The 19,807-nt window shown below is 32.0% G+C and overlaps 2 protein-coding genes across 5 annotated transcripts; one reads left to right on the forward strand and one right to left on the reverse strand.

The window, feature by feature from the left end:
- The first annotated feature begins 7,372 nt into the window (after positions 1–7,372).
- Positions 7,373–13,157, forward strand: LOC129886018 (uncharacterized). 2 transcript variants are annotated; one of them, XM_055960524.1, is made up of 8 exons: positions 7,373–7,520; positions 8,109–8,195; positions 8,624–8,819; positions 8,939–9,093; positions 9,337–9,480; positions 9,619–9,719; positions 11,217–11,370; positions 12,820–13,157. In XM_055960524.1, the coding sequence occupies exons 2-8, from the start codon at positions 8,124–8,126 to the stop codon at positions 12,901–12,903; spliced, it is 906 nt and encodes a 301-aa protein (XP_055816499.1). In that variant the 5' UTR covers positions 7,373–7,520; positions 8,109–8,123; the 3' UTR covers positions 12,904–13,157. The 2 variants fall into 2 exon arrangements, with proteins under 2 accessions (XP_055816499.1, XP_055816500.1); XM_055960525.1 differs by having other exon boundaries at positions 12,749–12,873.
- Positions 13,158–13,659: 502 nt separating this feature from the next.
- Positions 13,660–19,128, reverse strand: LOC129886019 (cyprosin-like). 3 transcript variants are annotated; one of them, XM_055960527.1, is made up of 14 exons: positions 18,992–19,128; positions 17,696–18,064; positions 17,551–17,611; positions 17,308–17,402; positions 17,104–17,216; positions 16,826–16,994; positions 16,638–16,677; positions 16,263–16,327; positions 16,052–16,165; positions 15,913–15,977; positions 15,336–15,489; positions 15,133–15,252; positions 14,160–14,248; positions 13,660–13,973 (listed from the first exon to the last, which is right to left on the reverse strand). In XM_055960527.1, the coding sequence occupies exons 2-14, from the start codon at positions 18,044–18,046 to the stop codon at positions 13,889–13,891; spliced, it is 1,521 nt and encodes a 506-aa protein (XP_055816502.1). In that variant the 5' UTR covers positions 18,047–18,064; positions 18,992–19,128; the 3' UTR covers positions 13,660–13,888. The 3 variants fall into 3 exon arrangements, with proteins under 3 accessions (XP_055816502.1, XP_055816504.1, XP_055816501.1); XM_055960529.1 differs by having other exon boundaries at positions 17,696–18,059; positions 18,992–19,081; XM_055960526.1 differs by lacking the exon at positions 18,992–19,128 and adding an exon at positions 18,935–18,960 and having other exon boundaries at positions 17,696–18,059.
- Between the last annotated feature and the right edge of the window lie 679 nt (positions 19,129–19,807).

A 19,807-nucleotide genomic window follows, 5' to 3' on the forward strand; every position in this document is an offset into this window, starting at 1 on the left:
TTCGCTTTAAACAAACCGAAAAATGAAAATCCAGACCTCTTCTTCCCTGCCATAATTGGAGTATACAATATAAATGAACTTGTTGAAAAAAATGAATATGAACTTAACACTCCTCTTTGTTTGAAGTGATGTTCAATGTGTGTTTCTTGGTTTGGAAAATGAGTGAGGGGCTCTATTGAATTTATAGTGTTGAGGGGTGTTATGATCTAAGGGTGTACAATTTTGAGATGCTAATCTAACCGTTGATTTTGTTTGATGGTGGTGATTAAGTGAAGTGAAATTACAAAGGGAGAAAATGCTTGCTGTTAAAATAACTCCAATCGGACAAAAGAACAAGTCACCAGAACCGCTGCTTGCAAAAGCTGACCAAACATCCTTAATGGGGTACCCATGGTTTCTTTCTTTTTCTCTTTTTTGATACCCAAACATCCTAATTTAGGTTATTATTGTTCCAACCATCGGCGCAATCAGAAATTTTAATATATCAAATAAAAATAATAAAATATAATATTTAAATTAAAATTAATTAGTTTCGACAACACATAATTATAATTGTGGCTCTTCCCCTCAATCAAAGGGGTTCTATTAATTTTGTTTTGGAAGAATTATTTAAATAATTCTTTTAATCTACATATATATTGTTGTATTACGCTAACTTAACTAAAGCATCTTGTTCAAAAATTACTTAAAGTCGCAAATAAATATTTTCAGTGTGATATGCTTCCTTTGCATTTTCGTTAAAATTTCTGATTCCGTCGCTGAAAGAACAGGCGGGTCATTGGCTATCTTTTCACGTTCTTTTTCAAACAAATCATTGACGACCCCTCTTTATCGAATTTTCCCCGCTCTGTCAAATGATTCTTGCTTTATGTGGGTGTTTTTACCGGTAAGCTGTGAAGTTGAATTCAAACTTGTCCGACAAATTCAGTCTTCTTTACCATTAAAGGTTGCATCTTCTTTTTACGTACTGCAATATTGCCTAACTATTGCTTCCCATTTCCCAATTTTTGGTTTGTACTTTTTTCTAATTCTAATAAGTATTTATTAGAATAAAGAGAAAAAGAAAAAAAGAAATTTTAAAAGAATCTTTTATTCATTTTACGCTGTTTCCTATGACTTTATGGATCTAGCTTACCAATTATATATGCTATATTTAAAATTGCTTTTACATTACACAAATTGTTAACAATCATTAGAAGAGTGGTTTTCTACCGGAAAAAAATTATCTCTTGTGTGTGGAAGTATAAGATTAAAATTGATACGGTCAATTCCAATGGCAACATTTGTTTGAAAATTTCATGTTCACAATGAGTCGTTATTATATATGTATACAATAACAATAATCCAGTAAAATCCCACAACGTAGGATCTGGAGAGGGTAAAGTGTACACAGACATTACTCCTATCAAGGTCACAATGAGTCGTTATTATATATGTATATTGATACAAAAAAAAATTAAAGGGAAAAGGGTCAAAAATGCTCTTAAATTATTTGAAATGAATAAAAATGTCATCCGTTTATAGTTTAGTACAAAAATGTCCTTGCCATAAATACTTTGATCCAGAAATGTCCTTTTTCAAATAAATATATTATTTTTTTAACATATTTTTTCCCTAATAATATTTCTTTTATTATCAAATGTTGATTCTACTTCAATTAGAAAAAAATTAAAAAATTAAAAATATTTTTAATTTTATTATAATTATTTTTTATCGTTATTTGAATAAAAATTAATGATGAACTTATTATGATCTTATATATATATGACATATATTATCCGTTAAAACTTAGAGTACATGAAATTATTCCTTTTTAATTGATAAAATGAGATTACGAAGAATAAAATAATTTCCTACATTTTTATTACTTAAAGTGATTTAAAAAGAAAGAAAACAATAATAGAGTTCCTTAAAAGTAATATTTTTTTAAGGAACAAGATTTGTTTTTTTTAAAAAAAACATATTTATTTATTTGGAAAAAGAACATTTTTGACCTATTTTGTAACAATAGGGGCATTTTTAACTCATTAAATAATAATAAGGGCATTTCTGGACCAAAATATTGATGGCAAGGACATTTTTGGACCAAACTATAAATAGGGGGATTTTTATTCATTTCAAATAGTTTAAGAGCATTTTTGACATTTTTCCCTTTTTAAAATAATTTTATGTATAACTAAGGTCCAAGAAGAAAGAATGTGCTCAACCAATTCAGCCAAATTATAGGAGTATGAATGTAAAAACGGCAACACTAGTAGCCTTTTCCCATAAAATTATTATCATAGCATCATTTCAATAGAAGTTTTTTAGATATTCATACTTTAAATTTATTATGTGCATGACACTAACAATGATCATCATAAATATTTTAAAATTATATTTTTATATATACAGTAATGTATTTCTTACAATATATTACATAATATTTGAGTATGACTATTATATAGATGGGCAACGTTAAAATAATGCACCATTATAATGAATGAAATTATTGTTATAAGTAGAATGATGTCATAGAGAAATAATATATAACACGAATAATTAATTTGGAAAAATTGAAAGAATATACACTTTAAGACTTTTATTTGTAATACATGACAATACTCTTATTTAATTACACCTACATAATAATATTCTGTTTATTCCATTATTTTAATTCATTTTTTTCCTTTTTTAATTGCATGCTGAATTTTTGGAAAATTAAAATACTCCTATTTTTATATTTCCAATCATAATTTTAATTAGATACGTTTCTTTTTCAATCATCTATTTTCTTTCTCTTTATTAGATTTTTTTCTCTTTCCCTGCCTTTTCAATCTCTTTCTCTTTCTTGACCTTTCAATTTTTTTACCGATGAACATCAATGGCAAGAACATAAAATCAAAGCTTTCTTCTTTGCCAAAATTCTTAAGTTTCTACATTTTCACTCGCTCACATCTCAATTTCAGTCAATCTTTTTAAAAATTTCATGGAGAAGACACCTAGAAAAAGCCCTAGACTTAATATATCGAGAATCAATAAAGTTATTGCATAATCGTGTTCTCGACATTTTATTGGTGGTAATATTGGTTTTGGTATATTATTGGTTATGACGTTGGTATTGGTTTATGCAATAACTTTAAATATTATTACACCACAATTGAATTAAACTATTAGCATTTTTTTTACATTTGTCATTGTATTACTCTAAAATATGTTGTAAAACACATACAAATAAAGGTTTATTATTTGGTTGCAGAGTTGGTTATTGTTATATTATGAAAACATACCAATATTTATGCCATTTTATGCTCTATGTTTTCCAAACCAATCCATATTATACCAAAAACCAACTCAATACCATGACATGCACCATATTATACTCAAAACTTTTATTTATATATATATAACACAATGATGGTATATTATTGGTTATGACGTTGGTATTATTTTATGCACAAACTATAAATAGTATTACACCACAACTAATCAAACAATTACCACATTTGTCACTGCATTACTCAAAATATGATGAAAAGCACATATATAAAATGATTCGTGTGGATATTAACGTGGTTTAGTGATTTTAGGAGGGATAATGACTATATTAGTAGTTGAGAAACAAATTAGAGTAATTTAAGGTATTTAAATCTACACAATAATTAATGCAATAATTTAATTCATCATATATTTTTTTATTATATTTTTTTCTGATTATTTTATTTTGGTAAAGATTCTATTGCTATGTTGGGAAAAAGTCAAACTATTGTCATAGAAGTGTTATTATTTTCTTTAAAATGTATACATACGTTTCTTCCCTAATTAATTTCTATGAAATCAAGCCGTTATAACGAAATATTGTTATAACGAATGACTGTTATGACGAATGACTGTTATAATGAGGTTTTATTATAGTAACTAAGATAGGTTTGCTTTACTGCGTATTATACAAGTGTTACGACAAAACACGAATATATACAAATTACTAATTCCTGCAAAATAAACGTGTCCACTAAATATAATCTTGAAAATTCTAGAATTGTCTTAAACTACTAAATACAATTCACTTCGGCTCATCAAATCATGTCGAAACAGTTTTCCAGAGAATATAATGAACGATATAATATATAATAATCCAATTAGGTTCAATTAACTAGTACCTAAATTAAAGACATACATATACCTTGTAGTACGTAGTAGGTAGAAGAAATTGCATTTCAATCATTCAAGCATATATAACTTTCACAAGACACACACACACAACGACTTTCACATATTTTTACCAAAGTCCTCCTTAATTTTTTAATTTTTTTTACCTTTTCTAGTCAATAATGTACCTAACCAAGTAGATACATATATTAAATTATTTTGACAAGCTATATCATTTCTAGATAGATGTGAATCTATACCCATCAATATGAAATGTAGAGGAAATAAGAAGTATAATTATAATAAGAGTAAAGTGAAGAAAACTAATTAGTGATATATATTTATATATAGTAGCAGTTAAAATAAAGGTAAAGAGTGGGGAAAGAGTCAAAAAGGGACTTTTTGGATGTTTGAATACATACATTGCATAATTGGCTGTAGAGAGCTAGCACTTTTAATTATTGAAAAAATTAGAACAAATCTTAAACACATTTTTGAGAACCCTACATACGTTAATTGCTTGCAAGCTGTCTAGCTTTAAGGATTCTTCTTTAATCCTAACCATTGTTATCATAATGTCCTGTCCTTCCACCATCTTAATTCTCCCTTAATTGTACTTCAAACTACGGACCCCTTTTTTCTTCATTTCACTTTTTCCCCCCAATGTTATTTCTATATTAGTTAGTGTTTTCTTGCTGTCTTGATCACTTTATTACTCCCGATGTATGTTTTGATGCATTTCCATTAGTCTCATGCATGCATGTATTGTGTGTTCTATTTTATATGATATAGTTTGACTTGATATGAAATATATATAAAAAAAGACTTTCGAAATTTATGATCTAAAATAAGTAATAGATGTTTGTATGACTATAAATTATTTTATTTAGATAAAATAAACATTTTAAAGTTAAATTATAATATAAAAAATATAAAAATATATTTTTCTTTATAAAACTGACTAAAAAAAATGGATCATATAAATTAAAACAGATACTGTAACTTTGATGTAGGTAAATTCACCTTGCTTGAGAGAAAAAAAGAAAGAATAATCTTTTAAATAATCAATGTCAGAAACGTTAAAAGTGGTGATTTATTAGGATGCAAAAAAGATGGCCTAAAAAGTTAAACAAAAGTTTCGTTTTTATATGACAAGTGTCAATAATTAATTAGTTCTTTAATTAGAACTTGGAAGGAAAGGCCAAAAGTATTTTTTTTTGGTAGGGAAACTACGCAGTTCTTGATTATTTTTTTTCTTTTACTTCGTCAGATAATCAACATTCGGATAAATAGTTAGGTATTGGGAGCTCTGCGTTCATTCTAATAATGGTGATTAATTGAGAATTCAAATGACAACAAATTAATCCTCTAGTTTCATCATGTATTCTCTAATAGGTTGTATTGAAGCTTGATATGTAGTTGCTTAATGCTAAATTAGTAATGGCTAATGAGCTTAAGAAATGCTACTTATAAGAAGTATTGAAAATACATAGCTTATAAGTTTTTAGATGAGATGGACACGCATTCTAATAGTATTTAGGCAAGCAGTGATCACATGTTTAGCTTATAAAATAAATCACAACACGTAAAAATGCATATTGAAAATAGCTCGCTTATGTATCAATCGCATGTCATAAGAACAATCTATTTTCATATATTCCTCTTAACATTAAGGATTAGTGTTGCTACATGAGTAAAGATTTGAGAAGGGGTCCATCAACCCCCCCCCCCCCCCATGGGATTTCCATAGAGTCTCCTTTGGTCTTGTTCATATCCATAATTATTTGTTTAATCTTAAAAGGTGATACTTTTTCATATTTTATCTTGTAGATAATGAGTAGAGTTGTGCATTATAAGCTACAAGCCTACAATAAATCTTACTCCAAAAGAAAAAAGTAGATAAAGAAATATCCCCTTTTGCATGCAAATGCCAATTTTTGGACCACACCACCAACACAATATAATGAGGATTGGGCATCAACCTTGGCTTTTAGCTTTTCTAATTTAATTAATTAGCACTTCAGTTTAATAAATTTCTTTAAGAATCGTATAACCTTTTGCATATCAATGGTAATTAGCATGTTTGGCATGAATTGCGTGCAATTCACTAGAAATTTCAATTTCTAGATGGGCATCCTACCAACTTCATTTTGATTAGTCTCGTTAAAACTATCAATTGTCCTAAATATCGTGCTTTATTTGATTCTTGAAAGCTAATTTTCTTCTTTTTAATTTTTTAAGTGCAGAATATAATTAGATGAGATCGCATTAATAGAAAATTATAATATATGATTGTATGGAAAAGTTATTTCTCTTTAAAGATGCCTCCTAACTCGTGGACGTTTTCTTATAACACTCGAAAATTTGTGTGTATTATTTTACAATAAATACAATGATTGTATACTTTTGTTCAAAAATATCTCTTGAAATATCATTAAAATATAAATCAATTATAGAAACTTCTAATTCTTTCTTTATGCCAAATGCGTGAATTGACATGTAACTTTAAACAGTTTTGACGCGCAACCTATAATTATATGCAACAGAAGAAGAGAAAATGAAAAACAATAATTGAAGACTAAGCACATTTTTGAATTTATTAATTTTAAGTGTTTTTACTCAATTTTATAGTATTTCGATAAAATAAAAATATTTTTAAGCACTTATTTTTAAGTCAAAAATTAGAAATTAGAAATTCCATGACCTATGATTTTTGACTTATAATTCATAAGTCTATCCAAACATGCTCTAACTTACTTTAGCTACAACATTGTATCATTTTAGGAATAATACATTAACGTACATTTTAACTTGGTCTCAATAGACATGTATGATCTTCAACTTTGAGTGTGCATAAATAGACACTTAAACGTGTATAAAGTTGAATAAGTAGACACTCAAGCTTGTATAAAATTGAACAAATAGATACTTACGTCTTACGTTACAATTCGCGCAAGATACACTCGGACTGATTTGTATATGTCACAAAGGATGTACGTAGTTACTTGTTCAATTTTATACAAATTTAAATATTTATTTATACACACTCAAAATTGAAGAATATAAATATTAAGTGAGTACAAGTTAAAGGGCATGTTTATGAAGTCGAGGAACCATGAAAGAATTTTAAAAGGAAAAAGAAAAAAGAATTGTTTTCCGGGTGTTAGATTTGGGTCAAATCGGATCGACCCGAAAACATTACGCCCATGAGATGAACAACGTGGCAAAATCTCAAGGCTCAAGTGAAGCAACTGTGTCCCTATTGGGTGAGCTTAACCCTAGATTCTTGCCCTTTCTCTTTCGCTCAAACAAACGTTGAATCCTGAATTACAGACAATTGTGGAGCTAACACTGATTCTTCTCAACTACAGAACCGATATTCTTTTAATCAGGTACCAATTTCTCCTCGTTATTCGTCTTTATTTTCCTTCAATTTCTGCTTGCACTCGTTGAAAATGCGAACAAGGCCCTAGTTTTTCTGATGTACCATTCGGGCATACACCTGAACCTAATGAATTGTTGAAAATGAATTCCGTGTTTAGTTTCTGATATATCATTGGAATCTTACAATTTATTGGAGTATTTTGTTATGAAACGTTCTGTTTGCCGATTTTGATTGTTTAATGAATTTGTGGTCTATTTCATCCGATTGGTTGAACGTTAGCATTAATTGTCTAGTGAAAATGATTTAGCCAGGAAACTATATTATAAATCATTTTTTCAGTTGGCAAAGAGTTGAGATACTTCTCTGAGGAAATTATTTATTTCAATACATTCTATGATATATCAAAGCATCTTAACTATTAGAACGCGCGTATTGTTCTTATCTAACATGGTAGAAAGGACCATGTGACCTTTTGAGCATTCTGGATTTTAGACTTGGTTCAGTTTTGCCAATTTCTCACTTTGTTTACTTATGTGTAACATTTCCTTCTTTTCTACACTGGAAAGTAACTTTGTTGTTTGCTCTGTGTGAATAGCGATATCACATAGGTATGGATGATAGATGGTTCGATTTTAGGCCAGACATGCGCATGAGAGATAAACGCCAGCAAGAAATGGAAGAGGTAAGAGCTAGAATGCTGATTGTATTTACTTTGTTACTTGGCTAATTCCTTCATTCAACATGGATCTCTCGTTTATTTCCACTTTATTGGTTTTTCCTAGTACTTTCTCTTCAATCTTTCGTAGAAACTCATTTAGGATGACTTCTAATAGTACGAAGATTCTTTTGCTATCTGGAGAATTCATAATAATGCAGCTCAATCCTTTTCCTTTCTCCTTGTTTTTTGGTTTCTGAAGTAGAGAAGTAAGATAAAATATCATAGGTGCTTTTGTAGTCAACTTACTTGTAAGGAACTAAGGATGCTTATGATTTTTTGTTTATTTCAACTCTGCTATGTTCCGTGACTTGTGCAGTTTTACTAACATGGACAAATCTTAATATTCAGCTATTTTAATTAATAAAGTTGAATCTCAACTTTTTGAAACATAGGCTGATGAGGCTTCTGTTCTAGAGGATCTCGCTGAAGATTTTCGCCTTCCTATTAATCATAGACCAACGGAAAACGTAGACCTGGAAAATGTGGAGCAAGCATCTTTAGATACGCAGTTGACATCCTCTAACATTGGATTCAGGCTTCTTCAGAAGATGGGTTGGAAAGGGAAGGGTCTTGGGAAAAATGAGCAAGGTAAGGTTACTTGTTCAAAATTGCTGGACATATTTCTTTCTACCTTCTTAAATTACATTTGCTGCAATTATCCATGCACAATAAGTAGTTTTGATTTATTTCTTCCTTTTGCGGACTAGGAATTACTGAGCCAATAAAATCAGGTATGCGAGACCCAAAGTTGGGGATCGGAAAGCAAGAGGAAGATGATTTTTTTACAGCAGAAGAAAATATTCAAAGACGTAAGCTTGATATTGAACTTGAGGAGACTGAGGAACTTGCCAAAAAACGGGAGGTATGTCATTTACACTTTTAGGGCAGCTGTTAAATATGTTGCACTAGACTATTTGAGTTTGATACTTTATTTTTCCTGAAACATACATCTAATAACAGAAGGCAGCATATAGCATATATGTGTGTCTTTTGATGAGAATGGTATATAAGGGGATATCAACTTTGGAAGATCTTGAGAATTTCGTGCAGTTTTTATTACCTGGTGGCTTCTACTGCCTGCTTCCTGCACATTATGAAAATCCAGGTTTTAGCAGAACGCGAGCACAAAATTGAAACGGACGTGAAGGAAATACGCAAGACTTTCTTTTGTGAGCTGTGCAACAAGCAATATAAATTAGCAATGGAGTTTGAAGCTCACCTAAGTTCATATGATCATAATCACAGGAAGGTAATCGTTTTCCTTAAAGTCTCAAAAATATTTCAGTTCTTTGATATTATCTTCATCATTATCCCTCAGGAAAAAATGTTTATTATCTTCATTCCACTCCTCTATTAAGCCCTATCTAACCTTCTATTACTATTCTAGCGCTTCAAGGAAATGAGAGAAATGCATGGAAGTAGCCGGGACGATAGGCAGAAAAGAGAACAGCACCGTCAAGAGAGGGAGATGGCAAAATTCGCCCAAATGTATGATATTCCCATTCAGGCCATTCTGCATCTATTTTCTAGGGGTGTTCATGGTTCGGTTTGGGTCGGTTATTGATTAAAACCATAACCAAACCAATTTAATCGGTTATTAAATGTCTAAAACCATAACCAAACCAAGTAAAATAATAACCACGGGTTTGGTTATTGTCGGTTTGGTTCGGTTTGATTCGGTTATTCGGTTTATGACTAGCCGAGATAATTCAAATATTCTCTCTCTACATTCTTCAAATTCTTATGAAGCTCTTTTTTCCTCACGACCCACAGAGGTTCAAAACAGAAAATGAAACAACTTAAACATTCGGAAAAAAAAGAAAACAACTTAAAATCAATTTAAAATTTGAAAAACTCCTTACAAACCTTCTCAAAATTTGACAATCTTATACTTGGGGTTGAGGAGTTGAGGTTGCTCTTGAGCCTTCACTGTTAGTCTATGACTGTGAGTCTGTGACTTTGTGAGAAACCAACGTGAGAGAAACAAAAATGTAAAAGGAAAACAGATACTAGGGTTTTAAAGTTTTAACTTTTACTTTATGTTGCTACCTGCTGCTCAAGTGCTTAGTGCTTATTAGAAATTTAGGATTTAGAATTTCTCAACTTACATAAATATATAATATTAAGAAAATACTTACCATTTATAGCAATAAAAAAATAATTTCATTGAACACTTATAATACATTTATAATACAGTTTTAATACATATTGCAGAGAACTATTTATAAAACATATATAATACAAGTTTTATAAATGGATAATACATTTATCACATATTTTAATAGACTTATAATACATTATGTTAGTTTCTTACTACACAAACATAATTTATATTTTAAAACACTTATAATACATTTATATTGTGTGCATAATTCACTTTTAATACAAGTGTAGATTTATCATAATATTGCTATATATTGCTATAAATGGTAATAAATAAAAAATATCGCTAAAATCAGTAATTAATTTTTAAAAAGCACTCAATCAAGTAATTTTTCCTTTAGAATTTAGGATTTAGAATTGGGCTTGAGAGTTGGGCTAATGGGCTTGGATTGTTGGACTTGGACCGTTGTTTAGTGTTTATTAGAATTTATAATTAGGCTTGAGAGTTGAGTTTGGATTGTTGGGCTTTAAAAATAAGTATATTAATATTAACTTAATAATTAAAACGTATAAAATATCGTTAATTATTTATGAAAAACTAATATTATACATATAAATAATTATAAATTTTAAGTATATAATTATCGGTTTGGTTCGGTTATTTATTCGGTTATTTTTTTCTATAACCATAACCAAACCAAATATTATCGGTTATTCAAATTTAAAACCAAACCAAACTGAATGTCGGTTATTTTATTCGGTTTGGTTAAATTTTCGGTTTGGTTTTGGTTTTAACCAAAACTGTGAACAGCCCTACTATTTTCTGATGTTGTGGTATGTGGTTTCTTGTCGATGATCTGTCTTTGCTTTTACTGATACTAGGGCTGCCAATAAGAAGCAGCAAGAACAGCAAACACCGGAGGAAGAAGGAAATATTCCAGCACCTTCCATGGTTAGAATTGCAACTGCTCTTGCAGATCAAGATCAGAGGAAGACTTTGAAGTTCGGATTTTCTGCGAAAGGAGGCTCGTCAAAGGTACTTACAGTTTGATTACCCATTATCTCAACTATTTTTGGTCTCTTTATATTTTTATTTTTTTTATTTTTTGTTTTTCAACCCGGTGCAAGGAGATGTTAGAAACTTCTAATCCTTAATTAGATGATTAGAAATGCTGAGAGAGAGAAGAAGCTTCATGACTTTGTAGTTCAGTTTGTGCTCTGAACTCCTTTCCTTCACTATTTCCTGGCAGAGAGCAAAAAGAAAGTACTTGAGTGCTAGAGATCAAAGTAAAAAACATGTGCGTGTGCGCGTGCATGTGCTTGTATATATATGATAGAGAGAGATCACAGGTCAGGGTTGCTTGTGTGCCTGTAATCAGAGCACATATTCCTTTAAGGGACATCCAATTAAGGCCCCATGTTTGTCTGACTAGACATTTTGTGGTAATGTCACATTCTTGCCTCTTCCATGATTTATTTTTTTTAGAATTTCAGTTTTTGTAAGCAACATGGACAGATAGTATCCTACATCTGTTGTTTCATTACTTCATCATACTATGCTACTTTAAGAAGTATACAAGAAGCATGCGTAACTGCTAAATAATTCTATGATCATGGTTGGGAGTTGGGACAAAGGGAGTGTACGTATTATGACACATAAGTTTTTGACTTTTTGTATTAGAGTAGTTATTTATTTTGTAAGGATATTCGAGTAGTCATTCTCTACTCATTGTGAATTAACTTCTAAAGCATGGATATATAGTGAGATTCACGGGTGTAACTAGGGAACACCCCAATTGATTCTTTTTCTTTTTATGATGTGGTGTCCAGACCAGCTTGCGCGCACCTGGACTATTCCACTGGGTACTTGCTACCTCCCACTTGCACAGGTATCGGGTAATTTTCCCACCAAGGCTTAAGCAAATTGGAAGAACTTACCTAGTGTTCCTTATCCCACTAGGACACACCTTGGGTGCAAATCAAAGGAGCGCTCACTTGATCTGTTCAGTTTTCTTGTGAACTTGCTAGGTTGGTTGTGACATCCTGCAGAACTATATGCAGCTCAAACAGGATTTTTCTAGTGAATAGTGATTTCTGTCTGTGAGGATTAACTTTTAATAGAAAAGACAAGTTAAGCTATAGTATAATATGGAAGTAGGAATTCCTTATTTCACAGACCTCTTATATATGTGGAACGCATTGTGAGATATACTGCCTGGTTAACTGTCTTGGGGTGCATATGTTGCCTCTTCCTGCTATCCCTCAAAAAAATACTCGGAAAGAGAAGAAATGATGACATCTAATTATCATTAATGCGAAGAGACATGCTTTAAATGCACTCATGTAGTCATTTACCTATTTCTGGACAGGAAAAGAGAACAAGTGAATTTCTTTATCTTTTCTTATTCTTTTAGGTCTCTGGGGAATGATTTGGTTGATCTATAGCTGATCCTGAATTTCTTTCCCCTACCCCCTTCTCCATTAGGTAACGACCTTGGTTAACAAATCTGTGAAGAAGCCAAAAGTAACTGTTGCATCTGTCTTCGGCAATGAAAGTGACGAGGAGTAACAGAGCATCTACACAAGCCTGGTGTCGGTGAAGACTGATGAATGAAAGATACTGAACCTGAATGAATTTTCTGTAGTTGGTGTATTATGTCGATTTGTACATTGTAATCCTCTTTAAGCATTTATTTGCTGTCATGACTGGACGATGTTTGTTCCTGAGGGAATTTGATCGATAGATGCCATGTACTCTGTATTTCTATGATTTTGAACATGTTACACAGAGATTTATGAGGTAAAATTGTGTTTTACTTTGTATTTTCCCCCCTTTGATTCTGTCACTGTAATTTGATTCTTAGAGGGAGGGAGAGGTGCGAGGTTGTAATTTTGAGATTAGCCTTACTTTGTTTAGTAGGGAAAATGTCGGTTTTGTCTGTCTGGGGAAGCTTATGGGAGGATAAGATTAATCGAGTCTTCTTTCTTGTTGGCATTTTTCTCTTCTATTCATGAAAGTTCTTTCTTTTGCTTGCTCTATACGGTTTTTTAATTTGCCTTCTCAGAAAATATAAATTTAAGTGAAAGATAATTGTTTGAGAGAGGTTACTGGAATGGATGTTAAAGATGATATTAATAAAGAATTTCTCATTTAACTCTAAACAAGTAGACCGCCTGGAGTACCCCTTTACCACTAGATACCATCAGCGACATATCCTGTTTAGGCCTAATTGTTCCAAAACATCAACTAATCCCTTGCATCACATGGAAGAAATTGAAATAAGAGAAGAAATAAGTATCTTGCATCTTATGACACTACTTGTAGTAGGAGAAAGTGATTACTACTGCAACTGAGCATATAGTATTTAGAAATGCACAAGGTTTAGTCAGAGTAGCAACTGAAGTAGTCAAGAAAAAGACGACCAGTGTGTGCCATATTATGGTCAGATACAACACAATAACATAGCAGTAACAGTAGCAGTATCATTCATCTCTTTACAATACTTCCACCATTATACGAAATAACTGTGGCGTGTAACTACAAAGAAAGGCTATTATGCAGCTTCAGCAAAACCCACTTGGGATTTACCATAGTCAAACACAGTGTGATACGGCCCCATGAATACATCTCCAAGAATCCTGCAAGCACATATATGAATATCATTTTAGGACAGCAGCAACATAATATTAGCCTACATGAAAACGAAATACGAAGTGTTGTGTTTGTATGAAACACGATTCCATAGTTTTTGCTAAGATTAATGTAGTAGTATGGATGTAGTCCACATTGACTCGTTGATGCTTGCAAGTGCAAGGATAACATACCAAAGAGGACCACGAGGTGGTGGCACATCCAGAGCAGCAAATCCACTGACACAAATTGTAGCAATCCCTTCACCAGTTTTAAGAATATACTGTCAACCAAAGTTTTTAGTTATCAGGTGTATCAAAGGCATTCCATAACAAATGTTACACAGCAAGTTCATTTGCAGCAATTGGTCTTGATCGATCACATTTTGTCTTAGTAAAGTTGCTCATTTGTTTCAAGTCAACAGTCTTGTTTCTCTCCTTTTTACAATCTTGTTCTTCCAATAATCACTTCATAATTTCCAATTTTCTTCTTTGAATCTTTTTTAATGTAACCTTACCTGAATTCAAGCTCGCTGGATATTTACAGTTAGAGGTATTGTTCCCAAACTACTTTAATATAGCAGGGTTTTCAGTGATCTGTTCTTGCTAGCATATCCATCAAAATATTAGTAGAATGTTTTATTTAGCTAAAATATCATAATATTAGTAGTACTTGACTACCATATAATTCCAGGAATGACTTTCTATTTCATAGCAAACAAGACAGTAATCTCCAGAATACTGATCACAATGGAGCAGCCTCTCGCCGACTACATTTTATGTTTCAGCAATTCAGTGAATGCAGGTCACTTGTCCTTAGCCTATTTTTCATGAGCCACTCAGACTTCAGAGCTCAGGGTATAGTTATTATTTAAGCAAATAATGTCAAGAGTTCAGGGTATAATTACTATTTAAGCAAATAGGTAAATTTTTTCAAATTGTTTAGTGAGTATATCTTAAGCAAATAGGTAGTTTACAAACTCTGATAGTGATTAACAATATTCAGATGGGTCATAACTACAAATTTCTCTGGTTGCTTTCTTATTTACTGAAATCAAAGATGACAAAATTGGGGTGCAATTTTAAGGTTATGTACCACACGTGGAAATTTCAATATACTTAAGCAATCAATGTAAGTAACATGAACTAAAAACGTGTGGAGTGGAACCTGTTCTGGAGTGAGCACAAAAGCTTCATCTTTGATAGTGAATGTAATATTTGGCATGGATGAGAGGCTGTTGCAGTCGATTACGGATTCTCCCATTGGACTTGGTAGTTTCTCACAAAGCTGTAAAACATCAAAGCTTCAATATTAGGACAATTTGATATACTATTTATTGGCTTCTAACATCAGATAAAGCTGACTTTTACCTGATTCACATACTCTAACACACTCTCTTTTGTCCCCTCTTGTTTGAGCTGGTTCTGCATCCAAACAACTGCCATTTCACAGGCAGTGCACAATGGTGCTTCACCAACAGAACTTCCTTCAGTTTTCCTTTCAACTACAGTTCTGATATTAGAGCTGCAAGGAATTTGGTTCATTAGTTGAATCACATCTGACATAGCAATTAAAGGACTAAACAGTTAATCTGGAGCCTAAGTGATATAACGACATTCTCAAAACTTTATGCTCATTGTACCCTGTTGGATTTGCAAATCCTACCTTTCAGGTCAATACAGATCTTGCTGAGTATTCAAAAAACAGATGAGAATGCGGAAATCAAATAATACTTGAGGCTCACATAATAAAAAGTTCAAGAACTCTGGAAGCTCTTGTGATTTTTCTGTGCTTATTTGTATTCATAACAGTAATTTCTCAAATACAGGAAGTAGTTTATACTTTTATCCCCTCAACACCTTTGCTAAAGCCTCCTCAATGACATGAGCTTCAAGTTAACTACGTCATGAAAGGAATAACAATTAAAACTAGAATGGGAGGTTGTACCTCACATGCTGAGCTCCATCAAGATAACATAAACCTGCTTGTGAACAAACTTGATCAGGTCTTACCTGCAGATCACAATAACCTCTTAACTAGAAGGACGCTGAAATGTGAAATAAAAAAAGAGGGAAAGGGAACAGACCCCTGATACAAGTAAGTCCCAGATCATCTCTCCATACTGTGAAACAATAGTTTTACATTCCATGCTAACTATTCCTTCTGCTCCAATGGCATGGTTGAGTTGTGTCACAATAGTCTGAAGTTGATTTGTCATAAGTTACAAGTATTGTTTAAAATAAAGAGATAGTTCAAAAGTCTACAACACGAGTAAGTTAAGAGATCATAGAACATACTGTTGGACCAGCAAGCAATGATGTTCCAGAATCCACAATAGCAGCACAACCACCTGCACAATAACCTGAAATAGGAAAACATGACCAGAACTTAACTCATTAACTGTATTAGATAGATGATATACCTCATTCAGATTAATACTTAGTTTGTTTTTGGCCATGGCACAAGATTACTTATATGCCTACAGGCTACATGTCTGGGTATAACTCATGAAAACTGGATAAAAGTAAGGTACTGCCTCAAAGCAGTAGAATTAGAATTTATCTTTTCCGATAAACAAATTTGAGGGAAATCTCCATTTCCTGCATGTGATGATCTACTCTCTATTAGCAATTGTGTAGATGATTACATGAGATTAGATGGGAAATACTCACCAGTTGATGTGTTCCCGATAAGAAAATCTCCCATATTAAACTGAAAAGGCAAAGGAAAATAATTGAAGGAGGATAGCATAACAAATGAGCTGCTTTTCGATCGCACCACCAACCTTCTCCCCCTCCAAAAAAAAAACAGCATGCAGTGGATGTAGAAGAAAAGAGCAAATGGAAAAACGTTCAAGTACCTGCCAGTAGCCCTTCTGAGTCAACGGAACATAAGTATGATCACCCTTGAAGTGCTTTGGATCAACTCCACCAAAAACAAGTTCACCTCCCTCGTTTGCATTTGCATCACGGTTAAACCAGAAAGAGAAGACGGGCTCTTTAACAAGACCTTGCCCCACCATATTGTACCTACATGTAGATCAGAAGTAAGACAAGCAGATTCCATAAAGCCGAGAAGAAAATGAAACAAGAAATAAATGTTACAACTGAAGTAAACGCCTAAATTGGGAAGAACTACCAGACAGGTGTAGCATTTCCAACAGAAATTTCCTGGAAACCAAGTCCTAGTATACCATCAAACTTCGCAATTATAAATGTAATACTTGGTTCTCGTGTCGCCTCAATAAACACCTGAAAAATTGATGTAGAATTGTCATCATTTGGAAAACAAAAAGAATCATACCATGATATGTCGCAAACCAGTTGCCAAACAAGAATTCACCTGATCTTTAACTACAAGATCACCAACTTGAACATTGTCTACACTGAAATGGCCAGAGATTGATCCAGTTCCATAACGGATTGCACAAGATTCCCCTAGATCACAACAAACAGCATAATATATTTAAAAGAAAAACACATCAAGCCGGAACTGCAACTTGAAATGGAAAAAAAAAATACTAGGTAAACAAAAAATATGAACAGAAAACAAAGATTCTTAGTTAGAAAGGAGTATGATGATCACCATCTCTTGTATATGTACTGGATTTGCTCGCCTTGTACTTGGAGTGAAACCAGCATGCAATCTGAGAGCATTTTCAAATTTAAGGAAGAAATTCTGATAAACCAGTGAAGGGATAAATAACTTAATAACAATGAGCACAACTTACAGAAAAATAGCATTTTGATGATGGAACCCAGAGGTTAGAACTCCCTGTATCAAAGATAACTTTGAATTTCTGAGGAGGTGAACCAATACCAATCTCTCCATAGTATTGGGCATCTAAGTAGTTCTTTAAGGGGACTATATCGATATCTGAGTCACCCGATTTCTTTTCTATGCCATTCACATGCTTCCCATATCTATCTTGTAGTTTGGCTACTCTTGCAGCTTTTATGCTATTAACGTCCACGTGGTGCTTCTTCAAACCAATTCTAAACAAATTACCAGAAGAAGCAGGAAGTGCAGAGCAAGCAATGGCTAATAAAAGAAGAGAAGCACAGAAATGCTTCTTTTCCATGTTTGCAGAGTGCCTGCACTACAATACCAAAGAGTAGATTAGCAAGATGTTAACACAACATTAAACAGGGATATTCTGTTTTCTACAATGAGATAATCTTGTCTTAATAGAAGAGAAATCTTAACTTAACCCACAGTAATTTAAAAAGAAAAACAAAAAGACTTCACTAAAGATGCAGAAAGAGAATTAGTAAAATCTGTATCTTTAGTACATATGTATACTGAAAAAGTTTTTCGCAGATATCACGCTCTTATTAAATAGAAAAAAATGATGTTATATATATATATATATATATATATATATATATATATACCATATATTGAAAATCACAACTATTCCCTATCTAGCCCATATACAATCCACTTTCCATGAAGACTTATTATCACTTACCAAGAACTTAACATATGAAATTAGCTAGCTCCAAGATTAGTTAAAAACCAAAACATTCACAAGCTAAAAACATCCTATTAATCATTTGCCTTGTTAATACTTAAGATTTCACAAAAGATTACTCTTTCACCAAGAAATTCAGATTTTTATTTTGCATCTCTACCTTAACCAAGATTAAGAAATATTAAAGACCCATCTTTCTTCTTCCTCTTTTTTCTTGAAAGTGTAAAAAAGAATCCTCTCAAATCAAGAAAAAGCAACCTTGTAGCCCAAGAACATAGATGAAAAGAAATGAAAAAAAAAACATGGATACAAAAGAAGCAAGTCAAACAACTAGACTCTCAAGAAAAAAAACCTAAAAGTGTTTTTAAGAAGTTAAACTGCTAAACAATATACAGACGATTATTTAGTCTGAACTATTTAGAAGAAGCAAAGCAAGTTAATTATAGGAAATCTACTACAAAAAAGATCAAGATCAAGATCCAACTGAAAAATCACCAGCTGATCATCTAATGAAGACCACAAACAAGAAGATAAAGATTTAAAGGGTCAAACCTGAAAGACTGGATAAGGAGAAGTTTTTAGATAGAAAGCAGAGAACCAATAAGTATGAAGGAGAGAGTGAACACAGATACTATTATTAATGAATGTATCCTTTACCCAACTAAATAGCCAATAGTACAAAATTAAAGTAAGTGGACCACATGCTGTTTGACACGTGAATCAATTTATTTATAGTACAAAAAAGAGATGCTGGGAATGAAGAAGGAAAAATTATAGTACTCCTTAATCAAACACCACAAATTCTAGTTCTAAATATGAAAAAAAAAATTAATAGAGAATGTTTTTTCTTAAATGGGGTCGTTCTCGATGTGAATCTGGAATAGTTGGACTCTAATAGAGAATGTTTTTTTCGTCTCCAATGAAAAAAATAGAGCATCAATTCAAACAAAAGTCAATTTCGATTTTTTTCCAGTTTTGCTGATACATCGATTATGTATCTGATACATCAACTTTAGTTGTAGAATAGTTAATGTATATCAGCTATTTATGGATAGTAGATTGAGATAAGGTATGATTGGCTCTTTAAATCAATTACTGATCTAATTAATGGGATTAATTGGTTAAAAAAGGCAACAGTTATGTTCATGAAGTTTCAAGCCAAAAAACAGAGCATCAATTATGTACTGCAGGTTTTTGATACATCAATTATGTATAAACCGTGCTAATTAGAGACTGATACATCAATTTTGATACATCAGATCTGTAGTTGATACATCAGTTGTGATACATATGTGTGAAGTTTATTTCCTGCAGTTTTTTGATACATCAGTTAGGTTTAACCTGTGCTAATTAAATACTGATATATCA

This window comes from Solanum dulcamara, chromosome 4, assembly GCF_947179165.1.
Source record: "Solanum dulcamara chromosome 4, daSolDulc1.2, whole genome shotgun sequence".
Lineage (NCBI taxonomy): Eukaryota > Viridiplantae > Streptophyta > Magnoliopsida > Solanales > Solanaceae > Solanum > Solanum dulcamara.